The sequence below is a fragment of the Capronia epimyces genome (assembly GCF_000585565.1).
Source record: "Capronia epimyces CBS 606.96 chromosome Unknown aczIQ-supercont1.9, whole genome shotgun sequence".
In the NCBI taxonomy this organism is placed as follows: Eukaryota; Fungi; Ascomycota; class Eurotiomycetes; order Chaetothyriales; family Herpotrichiellaceae; genus Capronia; species Capronia epimyces.
Window position 1 is genome coordinate 713438 of NW_006912912.1, and position 17857 is coordinate 731294.

General features: G+C 52.5%; 7 protein-coding genes across 7 annotated transcripts; 4 read left to right on the top strand and 3 right to left on the bottom strand.

The window, feature by feature from the left end:
• Nucleotides 1-688: 688 nt before the first annotated feature.
• A1O3_09251 (uncharacterized protein) lies at nucleotides 689-1744 on the bottom strand (the record flags this gene model as incomplete). Its single annotated transcript, XM_007739345.1, has 1 exon — nucleotides 689-1744. One exon carries the CDS (start codon nucleotides 1742-1744, stop codon nucleotides 689-691), a length of 1056 nt encoding a protein of 351 aa, XP_007737535.1.
• Nucleotides 1745-4802: 3058 nt separating this feature from the next.
• A1O3_09252 (uncharacterized protein) lies at nucleotides 4803-5351 on the top strand (the record flags this gene model as incomplete). Its single annotated transcript, XM_007739346.1, has 1 exon — nucleotides 4803-5351. The coding sequence occupies one exon, from the start codon at nucleotides 4803-4805 to the stop codon at nucleotides 5349-5351; it is 549 nt and encodes a 182-aa protein (XP_007737536.1).
• A 19-nt stretch (nucleotides 5352-5370) lies between these two features.
• A1O3_09253 (uncharacterized protein) lies at nucleotides 5371-5727 on the top strand (the record flags this gene model as incomplete). The annotated part of the gene is made up of 1 exon (XM_007739347.1): nucleotides 5371-5727. One exon carries the CDS (start codon nucleotides 5371-5373, stop codon nucleotides 5725-5727), a length of 357 nt encoding a protein of 118 aa, XP_007737537.1.
• A 1056-nt stretch (nucleotides 5728-6783) lies between these two features.
• Nucleotides 6784-8318, bottom strand: A1O3_09254 (uncharacterized protein; the record flags this gene model as incomplete). Its single annotated transcript, XM_007739348.1, has 3 exons — nucleotides 6784-7454; nucleotides 7510-8146; nucleotides 8223-8318. 3 exons carry the CDS (start codon nucleotides 8316-8318, stop codon nucleotides 6784-6786), a joined length of 1404 nt encoding a protein of 467 aa, XP_007737538.1.
• Nucleotides 8319-9340: 1022 nt separating this feature from the next.
• A1O3_09255 (uncharacterized protein) lies at nucleotides 9341-11119 on the bottom strand (the record flags this gene model as incomplete). Its single annotated transcript, XM_007739349.1, has 1 exon — nucleotides 9341-11119. One exon carries the CDS (start codon nucleotides 11117-11119, stop codon nucleotides 9341-9343), a length of 1779 nt encoding a protein of 592 aa, XP_007737539.1.
• Nucleotides 11120-13967: 2848 nt separating this feature from the next.
• A1O3_09256 (polyubiquitin) lies at nucleotides 13968-14947 on the top strand (the record flags this gene model as incomplete). The annotated part of the gene is made up of 2 exons (XM_007739350.1): nucleotides 13968-13989; nucleotides 14052-14947. The coding sequence occupies 2 exons, from the start codon at nucleotides 13968-13970 to the stop codon at nucleotides 14945-14947; spliced, it is 918 nt and encodes a 305-aa protein (XP_007737540.1).
• Nucleotides 14948-15366: 419 nt separating this feature from the next.
• On the top strand, nucleotides 15367-17790 carry A1O3_09257 (uncharacterized protein; the record flags this gene model as incomplete). The annotated part of the gene is made up of 1 exon (XM_007739351.1): nucleotides 15367-17790. The coding sequence occupies one exon, from the start codon at nucleotides 15367-15369 to the stop codon at nucleotides 17788-17790; it is 2424 nt and encodes an 807-aa protein (XP_007737541.1).
• Nucleotides 17791-17857: the final 67 nt, after the last annotated feature.

The following is a 17857-nucleotide window of genomic DNA, read 5'->3' on the forward strand; positions in this document are numbered from 1 at the left end:
AGACAACAGACAACAGACAACAGACAACAGACAACAGACAACAGACAACAGACAACAGACAACAGACAACAGACAACAGACAACAGACAACAGACAAGAGATGGGAGACAAGCAACGGGACACGGGACACGGGAGACGGCGTTTGTGGTTCGCTGAAGTCACAAGGTGAGGTGCGAGGTGCGAGGTGCGAGGTGCGAGGTGCGGTGAGTATGGATGGATGGAGACCGTGATGGCGGGTGCAATGTGCAATCATGGTCAAGGTCAAGACGAACAGTGCAGAAAACTCCACGTTTGGATGCCGATCCGATTTGGAGTCATCAACATATCTCATTGTCATTGTCATTGTCATTGTCATTCTCGTTCTCGTTCTCGTTCTCGTTCTCATTCTCATCGTCATCCTCGTCAATTATATGGATAGCAAGGAATGGGATATATGCAGGGTATCAGTGTGACAGGTGACAAGGCAAACAAACACGAATGCGGCCGGCCGTGGGAAAGCAAACCTCCCCCATCCCGTCAAGTCCGGGGCTTACTCGGTGGCTTAGGGGCTCCTGAAGCCTAAGCCCAAGCCCAGCGGGACAATACAGTCTGCTGATATCCAAGCTAGCGGCCGAGCATGGATGCAAAGAGACCTCTCAAGCAAACCTCAATGATGATTCCCTCTCAAGCAAACCTCAGTGATGATTTTTCACGAAACACCCACATCGATCCTGGAGCAAGACGCTATGGTCGCCCGCACTCTCTGGTGAAAACCGCCATCCGCGGTAGTGTCGTATATGTCACTGGGACGGCGAGGCAACATGCCAACACGACCGAGGCGTTGTTTGACCGCGTCCTTGGCCGGACCAAGAGTGTTGACGATACCGTCGGCTCCGATGCGGAGGTTGTAGCAAATCAGTTTGTCGTACTTGAAACCCGGGTAGTCATGCGACGAGGCGGCGACGGAAAACTTCAGCTTCGACTTGGCAAAGGCCATGGCCGCGGAAGGCGTGAAGCAATATTGTTCCAGCACTTCGGCCTGAATGGCGGAGATGTCTCGTTCAGGCGGCGGGCCCGAGTCCGCTTCCTGGTCCGGGCCAGGCGAAGAGCACGCCGAGGCTAGCGAGTCGCTGCAGACGGAGCTTCGCGGCGAGCTTCGCGGCGAGCCTCGAGGTGAAGCACGAGGTGAAGCACGAGGTGAAGCACGAGGTGAACGCGGCCAACGTGGAGACGGAGGGGCATTCATGTCGGCGTCCAGTCCATCAAAGGCCAGAGCGAGAGTGTGGAAGTGTTGAGACGAGCAGGCGTCCAAGGTGCGGGCGTAGAAGCGGGTTTCGAGAGCTTGGAGCCGGGGCAGGGTCCCGATACAGCTGTCGACCAGGCTGATGTGGTCCTTCATGGTGGCGTCGGCGTCAGTGCTGTCGCCGAAATCGACGGCGATGTGGGTGAGCGAGGGCCGGATCAGAGGGTGAAGTTGCGGGTCGGACATGAAGGCCAAGACGTGCTCGGTACAGCGGAACACCAGGGCATTCAGGCTGTAATAGAGCGGAAGGGCCTCGTGGCGGATCTGGCGACAAGAGTCGAGCAGTCCTCGGGCATCATCTCTGGGAGGCCGAGATGGCCGCAGCCGTCTTTCGGATGGAGAGCGGAGTCGGATGGGTTGTGGCAGTTGGAGGGCGAGGGTGTAGATGAGATTCCTGACCTCGGGGGGAAGAGTCAGGAAGGTCGGGGTGGTGGAGGGCAGGGATGCTGTGACGATTGTCATTGTTGTTGTCGTTGTTGTTGGTGTCGTCGTTGTGGTTGCTGCTGTCATCGATATGGTCTGCTGATCCCAGGATCCAGAGATGGCTTGCAGTACTATCAGGATTGAGACTGTGGTGGGTGGCGATGTTGGACCCAAATCACGAAATTTCCAGCAGGACGGATACTGGAGGAGAGTCCTGGGGTTCGTTCTCCTGACTCCAGCGTACAGTGTACAAGAGGTAGTAGCGCGGCGTCGCACCCGAATGCGAATGAAGCCTTAGTTATGTCCGTGTACCGAGTAGGGATCTGTATCTGGCTGTGCCTCGGGCGTGATGCTGTAGTCTGTACGAAGAATGTAAGGCGCACGGCGTATACAGAGAGTAGGTACGAATAGTACGGAGTGCCGTAGGCTTGCTAGACAGCTCCCACTCGTATAGTATGGACTCAGTACTCCTACTCCGTACTCTGACGGATACTCTGCGTAGGGCTTAGGTTGGTATGGTAATGGTAGGGCGGTCCAGTTTCAACTTCGACACAAGCATAAAAAGACCCACGGGCTCAGGCTTGGAGCGAGGATTCTGGGGAAGCGCGAACGATGGATCCCAGAGGAAAGCGAGAGGAAGCGTACGGATAGTCGTACGGAGTAGTGAGCGAGCGTAGGAGGAGTTTGAGTGGATTGAAGGGCGATCAGCGTGTAGTTGAGAAAAAATGACGAGGTTGGGATATGATGATGGTACAAGATACGGACCGGAGGGGTTAATTACTGGAGAGAAGGATAATATTCAAGTTCAAGGTACGGAGATGTCCCTTTTCTTTCCCATCTACTCCGTATGATCCCTACCTCCCTACGGTACGGATAGACATGGGACAAAGTATCGACAGCGGCGGTGCTGATACTCTTTGGTGTATCCGCGTATTCTGTAATTAGTAGTATGGAGTACCTGGTGCTGCCGTGCTGCTTCGCTACCACCACCATCATCACCATCCCATCACCACCACCACCACCACCACCACCACCACACCAATACCGTGGACATACGTGCCACACTACCTTAGCACACTACGACCACAGTGGTTTAGGCAGTGCATGTTGGTACACACAGTTTGCTAGTGGCACGGACACGACCAGGGCCTTGGTGCCACAGCGTCATGGCCCATGGGTGATTTGTCCAGCAGGGGCCAATGTCTCAGTTTAGGTGGTGCTGAGGCTGCCTGAGGCCTGCGATTACGATTATGATGCTATCACGATGCACGATGCTACAGTATGCTACGTACAGCAGCATTACTAGTGCAATGACCTGCCAGGACCTCCGGGCCTAAGGCCATTCATTGCCTGTCTGCAGCTGCCTGTTCGGTGCCTGGACGCAGTACGGATACTGGAAGTGTAAGCAGTGAGCACCTGTTGTCTGCCCTGGGCCCTGAGGCCTTGCTGCACACAGGAGGCCTAAGGCTCAGGCCTGGAACCAAGACCTTAGGGACCAGCCCCGGTAATCTGGAAGTTGCAAGGGCAAGCTGCAGGTTGTGTGGCGGAATACAGGCGAATCGAATGCTGCCTGTGCCCGGCTACGGCCCCTAAGCCTCCTAAGCGTAAGCCTCAGCCGTCCGTAGCAGGGATTAGGGGTGTTCTGTAATCCCTGACACCCGGGGCTTGAATTAATTAAGTACCTAGTTACCTTAGGCCCTGGCCTCGGCATGTGTGTCTCGTGTCTCTGCCTGGCGAGGATTAAAAATATCCGACCCTGTATACGGAGTACATAGTACTCGTACCTACTCTGTAAACAGCCCCTAAGCACCCCCTCAACGCCTCCTTAGCCCCCCCAAACGCCCCGAAACATGCCGGAATCTGGGAATCTGGAATCTGGAGTCTGAGGCGCTGCTGCTTGCTACATACGGATACTTGCTGCGGATTCGACCAATGCTCTCCGCCGCCGTTTCACCCCCGCCCTGCGCCAGCCACGGCCTTGCGAGAATAGAATACTGTAAAATGCTGATCTCGACACAGGCATGTCCCTGCCCCTGTCCCTGTCCCTGTCCCTGGGCCCCCCGGTTCGTGTTCGTTGTTGCTGTTCCAGTTCCGTTCCAGGATTTCCGCCACATACATCTACTCTGTACGTCACTAACACTGGCACAGACACGCAGACATAGACAGACATCACATCACCGGACATGCCACATGCCACATGCCACCTCTGCGCCTGCTGCCTACATTCCGAGAAGGCGAAGAGGAGACGCGAGATCCGTGATCCGTATGACCAGAGACCACGGAACTCGAGGGACTTGATTACTGTGTGCCTACCTTCCCTACCTGAGGTACCTACAGCAGTAGTAGTAATAGTCTAATAGGATGATGCGGCCGCCTGATGATTACTACCGCTGTAACGGAAATCCGAACCTATAAGAATGTACGGAGTTTGCCAGGCCGGATGCCAGTAATTACAGTAGGTATGCAAGGCGGTTGAATCCCTGTGCAAGGCCAACTGATTACCGTCGGAAGTATGCAAGGCGGTTGACTCCAAGGCCACTGATTACCTGCGGAATGTACTCGTATGCAAGGCGAACAAACATCTTCCTGTGGAAACCGACCGGACATCGTTATCCTTGTGCTTATGCTGTGTCACTGCTGCGCTGCTGCAACTGCTATTGTTCCTTGCGATTAGCACAACACAACGTAATACCACACAACACCACTGGACGACTGGACGACTGGACGACTGAAGAAGACCCAAGTACTTCCGGAGTACGGAGTACGGATACGTGGTACGAGGTACTCTACACTTGTATTGTATTGATTGTACTCCGTACAGCCAGGATCCGTACTCCGGATCCCTGTCGTCCTTTCATGATTGGGTTGGGCTTCCTCGGAGGCATTCCATTCATCCTTTCTCCATACCGCTCACCACACGCCGTCAAGGGAGCCTGTGCATACAGAGTAAATGTTGACCAAACAAGAATGTCCACTCTCTCTTCATTTTGACAACGTGTACGGATACGGATACTCTGTACGGATACTCTGAATGATGACAATTCTCTCTCCTCATTTTGACAACATGTACTCCGTACGGATACGAGTACTCTGAACGATGACAATCATCGCCGAGTTTGTCCATCTAGATGGGACCCGAGTGACAGAAAAGATCATTGGGGTCGGAGGAACTGGCATCTTGATTCAGCAGGGCCAGCGGGCACTAAAGATCCCTCGACTATCCAGGGACATTGGAAATGATGGATTCGGATTGCCTCTGGTAATAATAGACGAAAGCTCCACTCCCAAAGAAGGTGACTACGACATACGGGCCGATCTTCTTCTCTCGCTGGAGCACGAAAAAGCCATCGACAGACGGCTCGGCAACCACCATGGGATTGTACGATGCCATAACTTATCATCCACGTCCATGTCCACGTCGTTCACGTCGACGTCCACCGATCATTCGATCATGATGGATCTCATGGCGAATGGTGATCTTCGACATTACTTGGCTGAATTTCCCAGACCCGACTCAAACCAAATACTGTCCTGGCTGACAACCATGGCCCAGACGCTCACATATATCCATGATCGACGTGTCATAGTGGCCGACATTCGGTTGGACAACTTGTTAGTTGACGAAAACCTGGCTTCACTTTGTTGATTTCGGAGAATCATCACTCATGCCCCTTGATTGGGATCTGAATGGTTGTGACAACGACGGCTACTCAGTCATGACCGACCTGGGACAATTCGGCGCGGTCATGTTTGAGATGGTTACTGGCCAACGTTGCAGATTCGATCTTTTACATGACTGGAAGGGTACAGTGGAAGTAACGTCAACGAGCGAGTGGAAGGGTGTAGAGGAATTACCGTCAACGAGCGAGTGGAAGACTGTAGAGGAATTACCGTCAAGGAACGAAGTGTGGCTGGGCCATATCATGGAAAAATGCTGGAATCAAGGATTCCAATCCGCCAAAGCCCTTGCAACCGAGCTGGAGGAGCTTTCCATAACAGGAGACAGGGTGTTGAATCCTTGATTTCAGCATTTCTCCACGATGTGGCATCACAGGAGAGAGGGTGTAACAATGCATATCTTGGAGGAGCTTTCCAAACAGGAGACAGGGTGTAACAAGTAACAATGCATACCTTGGAGTTGTCAAAGGTCAAAGGTTGAAATGTTCCACGTTCTCTATCAAAGGGTCGCAGGGGGAGCGCATGCTATATATTATAGTATAGTCTAAACCAGCCTCTCTGGTTAAAGGGCAAGGCTGGGAATGCCTAGGTTTGACAAGATCAAGTCTGGCAGTGTTCAAGGTGGTCATACTTCGTATACGGATGCTCCGTACACTATGCTATACTACACTCCTATGGACAAAATATGCCACACGATTCTTCCTTTGATTTTGTATTCCTATTCCTGTTCAATACCATGCAAAAGATACAACTATATGTATGCATACCCTCATATAGTACCATGTCAAATCCAATCCATGCTGGTCTAGTCAATATATCCGTACAAGACCCTTTCACTTTGTTTGCACAATGCTCTATCCTTGGCAGAGTATAGCCACAGTGGTCACTGACGGACACATGTCCTGTCGACATTCAGGTCTGCCTTGAGTGAGATCCCATCTTAGGAGGGTATCATCATCCCAAGTCCGTCCATCTTCTTTCGATCCAAATCTCTTGTTTGCGTTAACCGCCATCCTGCATTCCATGAATCGTGCAATATGGCACTACCGGCGGCTTCCAGGGACAAGTGTCGACGAGCTGGGGCTGACATAGCTATAGAAGACATGCTTGAAGTGTCTGTCGGTATGTGCCATATGGGATGTGTATGGCTCAGGTCCACCTCGAGGGATTCTGCGTCAACCCCAGCGTTGGTACAATAGTGATGCCCGGGTATCCTTACAGGCACCAAGCGGATAAGAATTTGGTCGGAGAAGCTGCGTAAATATCACGCTCAGGTCTTTGCTGGTACTGGACTCGCATTGTCCCGATGCCTGACTATGACATTGTCGCCCCAGGAATCGAGTTGGAAGGTTGAAGCGCCGTGTGGATAAATGCCCGTTTGTGGCGGTGCGTTGTCCATCTCAATCTTTCCGCAATGGAAGAACGGTCTTCTCTTCCGACTTGACTTCAATATAGAATTTGCCAGCCACCAGTCCTTCAAGTTTGCTCGTGATTTTGGCAAAGACCGGTTCAAGCTTGAGATTCCACACATGGCTTGCCCCAGCCACACAGACCATCAAAACAACGGTTGCTAAAGCGCACTGAAAGAAGCCCGGGACCAGATATCGTTCGACATAGTACTCGGCTCCGTCCTCGGTGTACTGTGCCAATTGCTGCTTTGGATGGCCCAAGTGCAGGACCCACGCAAAGACAGTGCGCATCAGCATCCCGTGCAGTAAGTAGATTGCAAAGCTGATTTTGCCGAGCAATTGCAGAGGTCGACGGCTTAGAAGCCAACGAGCGTGAGGGGAGATGATGATTCCAACGATAAGCAGGATCCCTCCCAAAGACCCATACATTCGATCCACCGTGTTTGTTATGTCGGCGGGAACATGGCGAATCGCAACATCGTGGAGCCAGGTGGACCAGGCAGCTGACTCATAGAATGAGCCAGGGAAGGACATCATCACCAGCGCAGATATGATGAGCGGAGGTGAGACAAAGGGCGAGATGGCCGAAGCAGCGGTGGGCATGTTCGAAAGATTCATCTCACCCAGGATGATGCCTGCGAAACAACACAGGCCCGTGAAAGCTATTTAGAATGAGTGACACTGTCAATGAACCTCGGATGTGTGGGTTGGACTCACGATCTCCAATGATTCGGCTCCAGTTCAAGGACCAGAACGAGAGAATGACCAAGGTCACGGTTCGCCAGAACGGTGTCATGGATATGACAAGAGATAAGGCACTGATGATCATGACGCTGCCCTGAAGCAGGTAGACCAAAGCCCATTGTGGTTGATCATATGGATTTCCGCCGTAGTAGACCCAAGTCCCTCGGAGGCCCGCGATGAGATCCTTGAAGGCTTGTTGCCAGCTGTCGCTGGGCCGAGGAGTCGTGGTGCTCAGCCAAAACGCATCACTGGATCCAGAGATCTCGTAGAGCCCCAGGTTGCAAATGATCCAGCTGATGAGGGTGGCGGCGCTGGCAGGGAGCACCAAGCGGAAAACCCGACTGAAGGATGATGAGGACAGTTTGCTCAGCGCTTTATCAATCTGCCCGGATCTTGCGAGCTGGAGGGGCTTCAATGAATTGACGAAGCCCATCAGGATGAAGAAAATAGCCACCCATGAGTGCCCGCTGATCACCAGGCGCAAGATGGGCCTTTGAAACAGGGCGGGCGTGGTGCTATCTTTGGCGCAGCATGGCGGAACTAGACCCCTAGCATAGCATAGAACTAGATGCGATGACACCACCAGTGCCGCCGCGATTCCTCGGAGGCCCTGGATTGCACAAGATGTGATATCAGAATTGAACATTGGAGGGCTTCGGCTAGTCTCAACTAGGGAGAGAACTCACATCTGCCCATGCGGTATCTTTCATAGCCCGCTCCTTAGCCTCGGCGCTCAGTCGGAGGAGGCGGATTCTGCTAAACATCTCTCGCGCCCCGTCCATGGCCACGGTACAGTAGACTCAGGACTGGGACTGGACAAGGACAATAATGCGGATGGGGGAATTCAGCATCGATGCTGCCGCCGATGCTCTCGAGACATAGGACAGATTTTTTCCTCTTTGCCCAACCAGCCCAGAGCCAGACGGTGGCTAAGAAATAGGGTATGTCACAGCCCCTGACTGTGGCTGATGACTTGATGCAGGGATTGACTGAGACTCTTGGAGCAACCCCTGAGTGAGTGAGGGAGCGAGTGACCTCGGCGGAACGTGGGCGATGGTGACAAGTCGCCTGGGCTTCAACTTGTTATTAGTAAGGCGGCTCGCTGACTTCCCAAGCCTCGTTTCAGTCTTGACTCCTTGGACTTTGGACCTTGGCTGATTGCTGTAGCCCCTGCGCGCCGCTGGGGCCCCAGGTTCGCGCGTTTGTTGCGCCACTTCTCCTTTGTTGGCTGACCTACCGCTAGCTCGACAGGGGTCCAAACCACTCCCGGAAAGATCGAGTGTCTGTGCCCCCAATAGTGAAGAACTAGAGCATGGAGACCAGAAGGACAACGGCTCAACGGCTCAGGCGCGTCCCAACCGGTGATTGACCCAAACCTTTATTGAACGCCGGCTGAAGAGACTACAGGAGGCTGTGACATGTGTGTGCATGAAAGATATCTGCTTCTCTTTTGCAGTGCCGTCGTGTCTGTGTCGAACCTGCCACATCTTCCCATTCAAGGCCGAGGCAAGAACGCGCCACTCCACTCACCCTGGCACATCGTGACTCCTGCCATGCCTCTCAGTTGGGTTCAATCGTACGCCAACGGTCAAAAGGAAGGCTACACGCCGTGATACGTGATACGTGATACGTGATACGTGGGACAGACCCCGAAAGAGCGGCAGTGCCTGGGCTGAGAAATGCCCGCCCCAGAGCTTGTGATTAATAGAATGATTACGGTCCATGCTGTCTGGTGAACGGGGTAGAAGAGGACGGCGCTGAATACAGTACTGAAGCACAAACCCAACTATGCTCAATCCAGATACTATGTAAAGATGGCCTTCTCGAATGCCGCCACATCCCCTCCAGCCACTTTCACGGCCTTCAATGCTGCTTCCCCCAGCTTCTTCCTCTTCTCCCTCGCTTCCATCTCCCGTCGAGCTCTTGTCTTGGAACTTCCGCTCGGCGCCACATCGCCGAGCAACTTGGCTGAGTCCTTGGGGGTAAAATTCACAAAGTCAATTACAGTTGCACCCCCCGTCGGAGTCTTGGGCGTCTTGAGCGTACGGGGAGGACGCGAGGCCGATCTTGTCCGCGGCACGGGCAGGGGCTCTAGTGATCCCACATCCCTGATCGGACCAGATTTATGGATCGACTTGCGTCGGCTATGGCTGTACTCTGTCACATTCCTGGTGGGCGACCGGTGCGGATTACGGCGGGGACTGATGTTCGTTGGTGATATGGAAGGCGAGGGTGATCGAGACGGTGAACGACGTTGCTTCCGTGGCGTTGTAAACGGCGAACTCTCGGGGAAGACATACGACGGCGGAGGCGGGAGCGGATGCCACGAAGTCATCGTGACCGGCGCGGGCATTGTCGTTGCCGGATATGGCACGGCAACGCCGACCGAAGCCTGGGTCTCGTGGAGGTAGTCCTGCGGCTCGTAAAACACTGCTTGGTTCATCTGGTCTAGTTCTGGGTAATGAATGCCCAGCCCGGTGAATGCATGTTCGGTATCCTGCTGCAGAATGTGATGAGCCGCACGCTGTGGCGTCGGCGCTGCCAATGCGGGATATGTCTCTTCGGGTTCCAGCGTCGGAAGAGGTGGATGGGAATTCATTGAGGGCGGTGAAAACATGGCTTGCGAGTACATGCTGGGATTCGTGCTCGAGATATGAGTTTGTGTCTCACGCGAATGTGTTGAGCTACTTGACGAAGGGAAACTGCCACTGATCGGTGAATGCGCGGGTTTTGGTCCGTGGCTGCCAGGTATGTGGCGGGACATGAACGACTCTTGACTATGACCAGACCGAGACTTCTGATATCCGCTCCCATCCTGGTCGGCCGACAAAGGCTCGGTGACGGCCGAGGATCCCGCGTGGGCGTGGTGACCTTGGTACCTAGAGCCTGGGATACAGACTCCTTGATTTTGGGCCGCAATCCCAGCGTTGAGGGCCCTGAACGACTCTGAAGGATTCGAAACCGGAGACATTGCCCCGGAGGCAGGCTGCAACCGAGACTCATACGGCATGCGCAGGTGGAAGTTCTGGAAATCCTGCTGCCAACCACTGATGTCTGCATGGCCAGATTGGGGCAAGTCCGGGAGCTGAGAATACATCGGGGTTGGTGAGAGGGTGACTTCACGAGAAATTGGGGGTCGGACGGAAGCTGGATCATACAATCTGGCAGCTGGGGAGGTTGCAAATCGCTTTGTTCGACTGGGAGAGCCGATCTCAACCGACCGCGGTGGCTCGTGTGTGGCGTCGGTATGGTGAGTGACCGAGTTCATTGTTTGAATGGCTCCTGGCCGCTTTGTCTCAGCCCTCCGCGTCTTTTCCACAACAAGCCGTGAGGCCGGTTGTCGTTGCTTAAGGCACCAGACGCCTTGCCGCCATGGTTGAGGAGGTGAATATTCGCTTTTCGCCGGTGCCTCGAATGAGGGAAATCGGTATTGATCTTTTGACAGCGCGTCGTTGCTAAACATGTCTTCAAAGTCTGCATAGTGCTCTTTGTTCTCTTCGTCGCTGACGTCAAGCCTGTACATGTCCTCGTTGAAGAATTCGTCGAAGGAACTGCTTTCATTGGCGGGGGTAGGAAATAGCATCTTCAATACCTTGTCTTCTGGTCGAAACAGACAATCTGGTGAACTAGCTAGAGACATGATCAATACTCTTCGATTGTCACATATTCGTGCACAAAGTACGCAGAGCAACCCAGGCATGGGGACCATCAAGCAGATGTATTCCAGACAAGGCAACAAACAACATTTCTATGATGCCCCGGAAACCTGACATCAAGGGCCAGAATGGTCAGGAATGTTGCGCAAAAGAATTCGTGGCTTTCCGTGGCCCAAGCGTTCTGGAGGCATACTCGAGCAGTGGGGCCACGACGAAAGGCTGCAGCGACCATCCACATGACCAGTGTAAAGAAAGGCTCTCTGGATATGTACCAGTGCAGCTCTATCACAGTCAAGAGTAGAGGCACCGATCGCACCTCTTCAAGACCTCTTCAAGACCGTAGGTGTCGCACAACGGCGGAGAAGATCGCCCAGATCTCCCCAAAGGTGAATTTCGGTGGTGGTTTCCATTGTCCTAGCTTCAGCATAATCCATCTGTGATAAGGAGATGGGATTGTCTTGTTGAAAGAACAACTGAGACTGACAAACGTTACTCTGCCAAAGGTTGATTGTGCTGCCCACGCTTGTCCACGCACAAACAACACATTGGAAGCAAAGCATTGTCATGCACTTACCAAAATGATGCCGGACATCTTTGAAAGCTGATGTGAACAATGAGGTACCTGTGAATTTCCCAAGTTGAGATGCTATCCTGATGACACTGGCATCTGCAAGTTTTAGATGTCTGGCTTCTGACATTCATACCATTCCTCCCTCCATTTCTCAGACATCTGTTTCTAGCTGAGTTTGCACCCCGTCAATGCATATTGTTTCTTAGCCTCTCGCGTTGGTAGGAGACGAAGATTGTTCTCCAAAGCGACATTCCCTGTCTTGGCCAGGAAGACATGGAACGGAAATCTGGAGCTCTAGAGCAGTTGACGGTTTCTTAATTCTGCACCGCGCTCCGCGGCGTCTTGCGCAAGAAGGACCATCATGCGCTGCCCCAACGGCTGCCCCAACGACAGCCCTCTATGGCGGGATTCGGACACCTTCTCTGAGGAGCAAAAGAAAGAGCACAGTGAACGAGCACAAAAGCTGAATGCCCATTTGACAAAGTTGACAAAGACAATGGGAGGGCCAACGAAGAGTTCATTGAAGGTAAGTCAAAGACTCTTTACCTTCATTGCATGTCCGAACAGGCGGTTGCGCACTCTCGACCTTCCTGATCGTACTCAATTTCTTCAATTCCAGTAACCATTCAAGTTGCATTGCACTGACGTCCAACGGCACACTTGCAGGAGTTTCACACAAATTTCAACTCGAACATGTGTTATGTCGAGGACGTTTATCACATCCAATGCAATCACTGGGCTGACCGACCCCGAACCTACCACATGTGTGCATCATCGGGCGGAGAAGCACCTGAAAATCGATGTTCCAACCAAAAGCGATGCGGATCGGTCCAGGAAGATTCGCTATGCAAGAGATGCAAGATCCATGACAACATTGCTGGCACGAAGCCCGGTACGTTGATTTCTGTTTTCCCAGCCAGAAGAGCGGAGAAAGTGGTGGTCAGGATCCATAATGATTCAAAATCCGGCAGTAGCAGAGGCTTGAAGCTCGGGAGTCATCCCAGTGAATTTTCCAGCTGGAATCTTCAAAACAAGTGATGCGGTGAACAAGCATGACTGACATGATGTTTCGTAGAACTGGTGCACAAAAAAGATCGCAGACGGAACAGGGCTCGCATGAGATCAAGGGCCAGACAATATACCGAGCTGATATTCAGCTGTTTCCGGTGAGTGTGATTTCTGCTCTTCTTTTTACCGGCATGGTTCGAACTTTCCGATTTGTATTTCCAACACAGATAGATGTGTGTTTGTCTTGCAATGCAGCCGGCTAATACGAGCTCGCTATCCGAGTCAGTTGGTGCGAAAGCATGGTGTGTAAGTGATTGCGCGATCTGGAGACATCGACGAGGCAAAGCTTAAGATGGGACGAGCAAGGGTGAGGTTTGGTGGCTTGAAAGGCCGCTACTCTGTTGGTGGGACGCATACGCTTCGGCGACGTCATCGGGTGGTTTTTGCGGGGGTTGCGGTGAGCAGCGCCAGAGCCACCAGCCATCAAAAGGCCATACATATTTGAACTGTTGATACATCGTCACTTCTGCGCTGCTCCTCGGACCATCAGCTGGCAGGAGAGAAAGGAACCACGAAGTATGAAGAAGGTGATTCGATCGTCGGGGGTCAATCCAGCCTGACAAGTCTGCAGGTGCCTTATCGGTCATGTGTCTCGGTGTTATCGGCACAGGGTGCGGAGGGGAAATCTCCGACGTGGGGGATGCGGTCACATGCACCGGTGGCGACATGGTGCAGGAGCGGGTGACTCACTGCACCTACCGTTGAAATGAATGACCAAAAATCTCTTCACACTCATTCAAGGCAACTTCATTTTCGCGCCATCTGACGGGTAGCAAAAGTAAATAAGGAGGCTGAAGCAGCGGCAGTAGCAGTAGAGGCGGTGACTGAGGGGCCGCTGTTATCATTAACTATCGAAGTTGCCTGGCCACAAGCTGGTGGAGGCTTCGACCGGCTTCTGTCTTACCAATACATCGTTCACCCTAGGCCCAATCAGGCAACGCGCAGTCACAGCCACTGCGCTTGCCACCTGCGTCGCTGCATCTCCCGGCCTCCCCTACTTAAGCCGCAACTCTCGCAGTGGTCATCACCTTCCTTCTTATCATCACTTCCCCCTCATACAACCTGAGATCCTCCCTCTCTTCCACCATTTCATCAGCTTACAACTACCACAAACTCATCTCATCACAACCGCAATCATGCAGATCTTTGTCAAGACCCGTAAGTCTAGCCCGCGCTTATCCGCCGCCACCAGGCGTCTGATGCTAACCTCAACTTCATAGTCACTGGAAAGACCATCACCCTCGAGGTTGAGTCTAGCGATACCATCGACAACGTCAAGTCCAAGATTCAGGACAAGGAAGGCATTCCTCCCGATCAGCAGCGTCTCATTTTCGCCGGCAAGCAACTTGAAGATGGTCGCACCTTGAGCGATTACAATATCCAGAAGGAATCGACACTACACTTGGTCCTCCGTCTTCGTGGCGGTATGCAGATCTTCGTCAAGACCCTCACCGGCAAGACTATCACCCTTGAGGTCGAGTCCAGTGATACTATCGACAACGTCAAGTCCAAGATCCAGGATAAGGAAGGTATTCCTCCCGATCAGCAGCGTCTCATTTTCGCCGGCAAGCAACTTGAAGATGGCCGCACCCTGAGTGACTACAACATCCAGAAAGAGTCGACTCTACACTTGGTCCTCCGTCTACGTGGTGGTATGCAGATCTTTGTCAAGACCCTGACGGGAAAGACAATCACTCTGGAAGTTGAATCCTCAGACACCATCGACAATGTCAAGTCAAAAATCCAAGACAAGGAAGGAATCCCACCGGACCAGCAGCGACTGATCTTTGCTGGCAAGCAGCTTGAAGACGGCAGAACACTCTCAGACTACAACATCCAGAAAGAGTCCACCCTCCACCTCGTACTCCGACTCCGAGGTGGCATGCAGATCTTTGTCAAGACATTGACAGGAAAGACGATTACATTAGAAGTCGAGTCTTCTGATACGATTGACAATGTAAAGTCAAAGATTCAAGACAAGGAGGGTATCCCACCGGACCAACAGCGATTGATCTTTGCAGGCAAGCAATTGGAGGATGGTCGTACTCTCTCTGACTACAATATCCAGAAGGAGAGCACTCTGCATTTGGTGCTGCGACTCCGCGGCGGTCAGTAGATCATATCGCATGGTGGCGGATCTTTCAGTCTTTGAGCTTTTGCGGATGAGGGGCTTTGCATCAAAGGTATCACGACATTGCTAGGGAATCGATGACATGACGGCGTTGGCCAGTGGTGCCAAGCACTCTGCATAGAAGAAGTAGTAGACTTCAAACGAATATCAAGTTGCTTCTCACTTCCTCACACGACGTACTTTTCAATTTAATTCTGTCATCTTCACAAACCGCAGTAATGACTCTAGTGTGGCTTTGCCAGAAATGCTATTGCTTCGCCAATATATGGTCCCGGGTCGCCACTGAAATATGACTGTCCATGACCATATGTGACTGCGCCTTTCAGAGCCATCCATCTTTCTGTGGTGTTTTTCCTTCAATTCTCCTCATACACCCCTTGACCATATCCCTATGTTTCAGCGACATGCCTGATTATTTCTTTTATGTCGTTATTGAACTCTTTACAGACTCACCCGCTAGCTTGAACCAACCCAAACAACTTCAGCCTCCCAGTTTGGCTCCATTTTTCAAGTCCTTGAGACCTTTCACAACCTCAGTTGCGGCAAGACGACGATCTAGAGACCTCGCCTCTGAGCATAGGAAAGAGTTTTCTGCTCAACCCGCACGATCGCAGCCCACAGTTTCCCACGAAAACCTCTCCTTGCAGATACCTCACCCGGACCCTAAAGACCACCGGCTAGACCGAATCTGTGTTGAGAGTGCGGATACGCCATCACACCCTGGGGGAATGGAGTCGGCAGGAGGGAAAGATAACATCATTGGAAAAGGAATTGGAAGCGCAATATCAGGACGTCACATGAAGGGCAGATATGAAGCCTTGGAAAGCCACGACAGGACAGAAGGGTGGGGAATCGTGCACCTTTACAGGGATTCCGAACAGACGTCTGGATTATACAAGGACTCTGCGTATCGATCGAGTGACCTCTGGAGCGATGGACTTCGCAATCCGCCTTCCGGAAACCCTCACCCACCTCCTAAAGACGAAGCATGTACCACGCTATGTATCCTAGCCGTGCCTTCATACATGACACCGTCTGACTTCTTGTCATGGGTCGGCGAGGACACCAGAAGCGAAGTGAGCCATTTCAGAATGGTCCGTACAGCACGGGCAAACCGATATATGGTTCTGATGAAGTTCAGACATGGTAAAAAGGCAAGAGAATGGCAACATGAATGGCACGGGAAAGTCTTCAACAGCATGGAGCCAGAAACGTGCCAAGTCGTCTTCTTGAAATCAGTCGAGTTGATTCAGACATCCTCACTGGAACCGAACAATAGCCTGACTTCCCCGACAACGAGCTATCCGAACATGACCAACGATCCGTTCATTCCGACATCCACAACTGCCAAACCTCCCGCTCCTCGAACATCATCACTAGTCGAATTACCTACGTGTCCAGTTTGTCTTGAGCGGATGGACGAAACCACAGGCCTGTTGACAATTCCTTGCCAGCATGTGTTCCATTGTACGTGCATGGAAAAATGGTCCGGCGGTGGCTGTCCTGTGTGTAGGTACACTCACGACGACTTTTCATCACGATTGGGTTCGTACAAAGCAAATAACAAGACTTCTGGGGAGTATGAAGGGCACGATGGCCCACTGGAGTGTGAAGTGTGTCATGTTGAGACGAGTCTCTGGCAATGCATCATCTGTGGCAAAGTCGGGTGTGGAAGATACGAAGGCAAACATGCATATGCGCATTTTGAAGACACCGGGCACACATTCAGCATGGATCTGCAGAGTAAACGAGTCTGGGATTATGCAGGAGATACGTATGTGCACCGTATCATACAAGATGCCGCCAAACCAGGTGAGAAACTAGTTGAACTGCCAGGAAGACACGAACCTTCTGCCCTGCATGGCGAAGAAGACCCTGAGCTGGCCAAGCTGGACGACATCTCCCTGGAATACACACATTTGTTGACAAGCCAGCTCGAAAGCCAGAGAGTGTATTTCGAAGAAGTGGTTGAGAGAGCCGTTGACAAAGCTGCTGAAGCGACCAAGAAAGCGGAACGAGCGCTGGAAGAAAGCCGTGTTGCAACCGAGAAGCTACAGAGGCTCGAAAGAGAGCATGATATTGTCGCCAAAGGCCATGTGCCGGGACTCGAAAAGGAGAAAGCCCGGCTCGAAAAGCGAAGTGCCAAGTTCGAAGAACTGGCTCGGAGTTTCAGCGAGAAGTATCAAGTCGAAAAGACCCTTAGTGCTAGTCTCATGGAAAGGGTAGAATTCCTTGAAAAGACGCAGTTGCGGAACCTGCACGAGACTATACGTCGGCTTGAAGAGGAAAATGCCACTCAGGAGTTGTTGATGGAGGGCTTGAGAGAAGAGCATCGCGATGCTATCATGCAGATCTCCGCACAGCGGAAGTTGGAGGAGATGGTTGCAAATGGTGAGTTGGAGGCTGAAGATCTCGAAGGTGCAGTCATTGAGGCTGGACCGGCAAAGAAAGTCCCTCTCGCCAGGCGCCGTAAGTTGGCGAATGAACAGAATCGAGGTGCCGGTTCATCTGCACCAAGTCAGCCGCTGCCAGCATCATCTCCAACATCTAGAGAGGGCCCCGTTGACCGTCTTGTCCTCTACAACAGCATCTTTGGCGAGAGCTCGCGCGGCAAAGACTGGGACGAGCAGAAAGCTAAACGAATTCTCGACGAGTGTCGCGCCAAACTGCTCAGTGAGGGTTTGCTGGTTTCGCCTACCCCGTCAGTATCCGGAAGAACTGAGAGCAGCGAGGGCGAGGATGATGGAAATGGCGAAAACAAGGCCAAAGGGACAAGCGCGGGCAAGAAGCGCAAGGGCAAGAAGAAGTCCAAGAAGCAAAACATCTGAGACCCCTTCTTGCAGGTGTTATGTTCGCGGTGCATGGCCAGGGTTGAGCTCTTTCAATGATACCCCC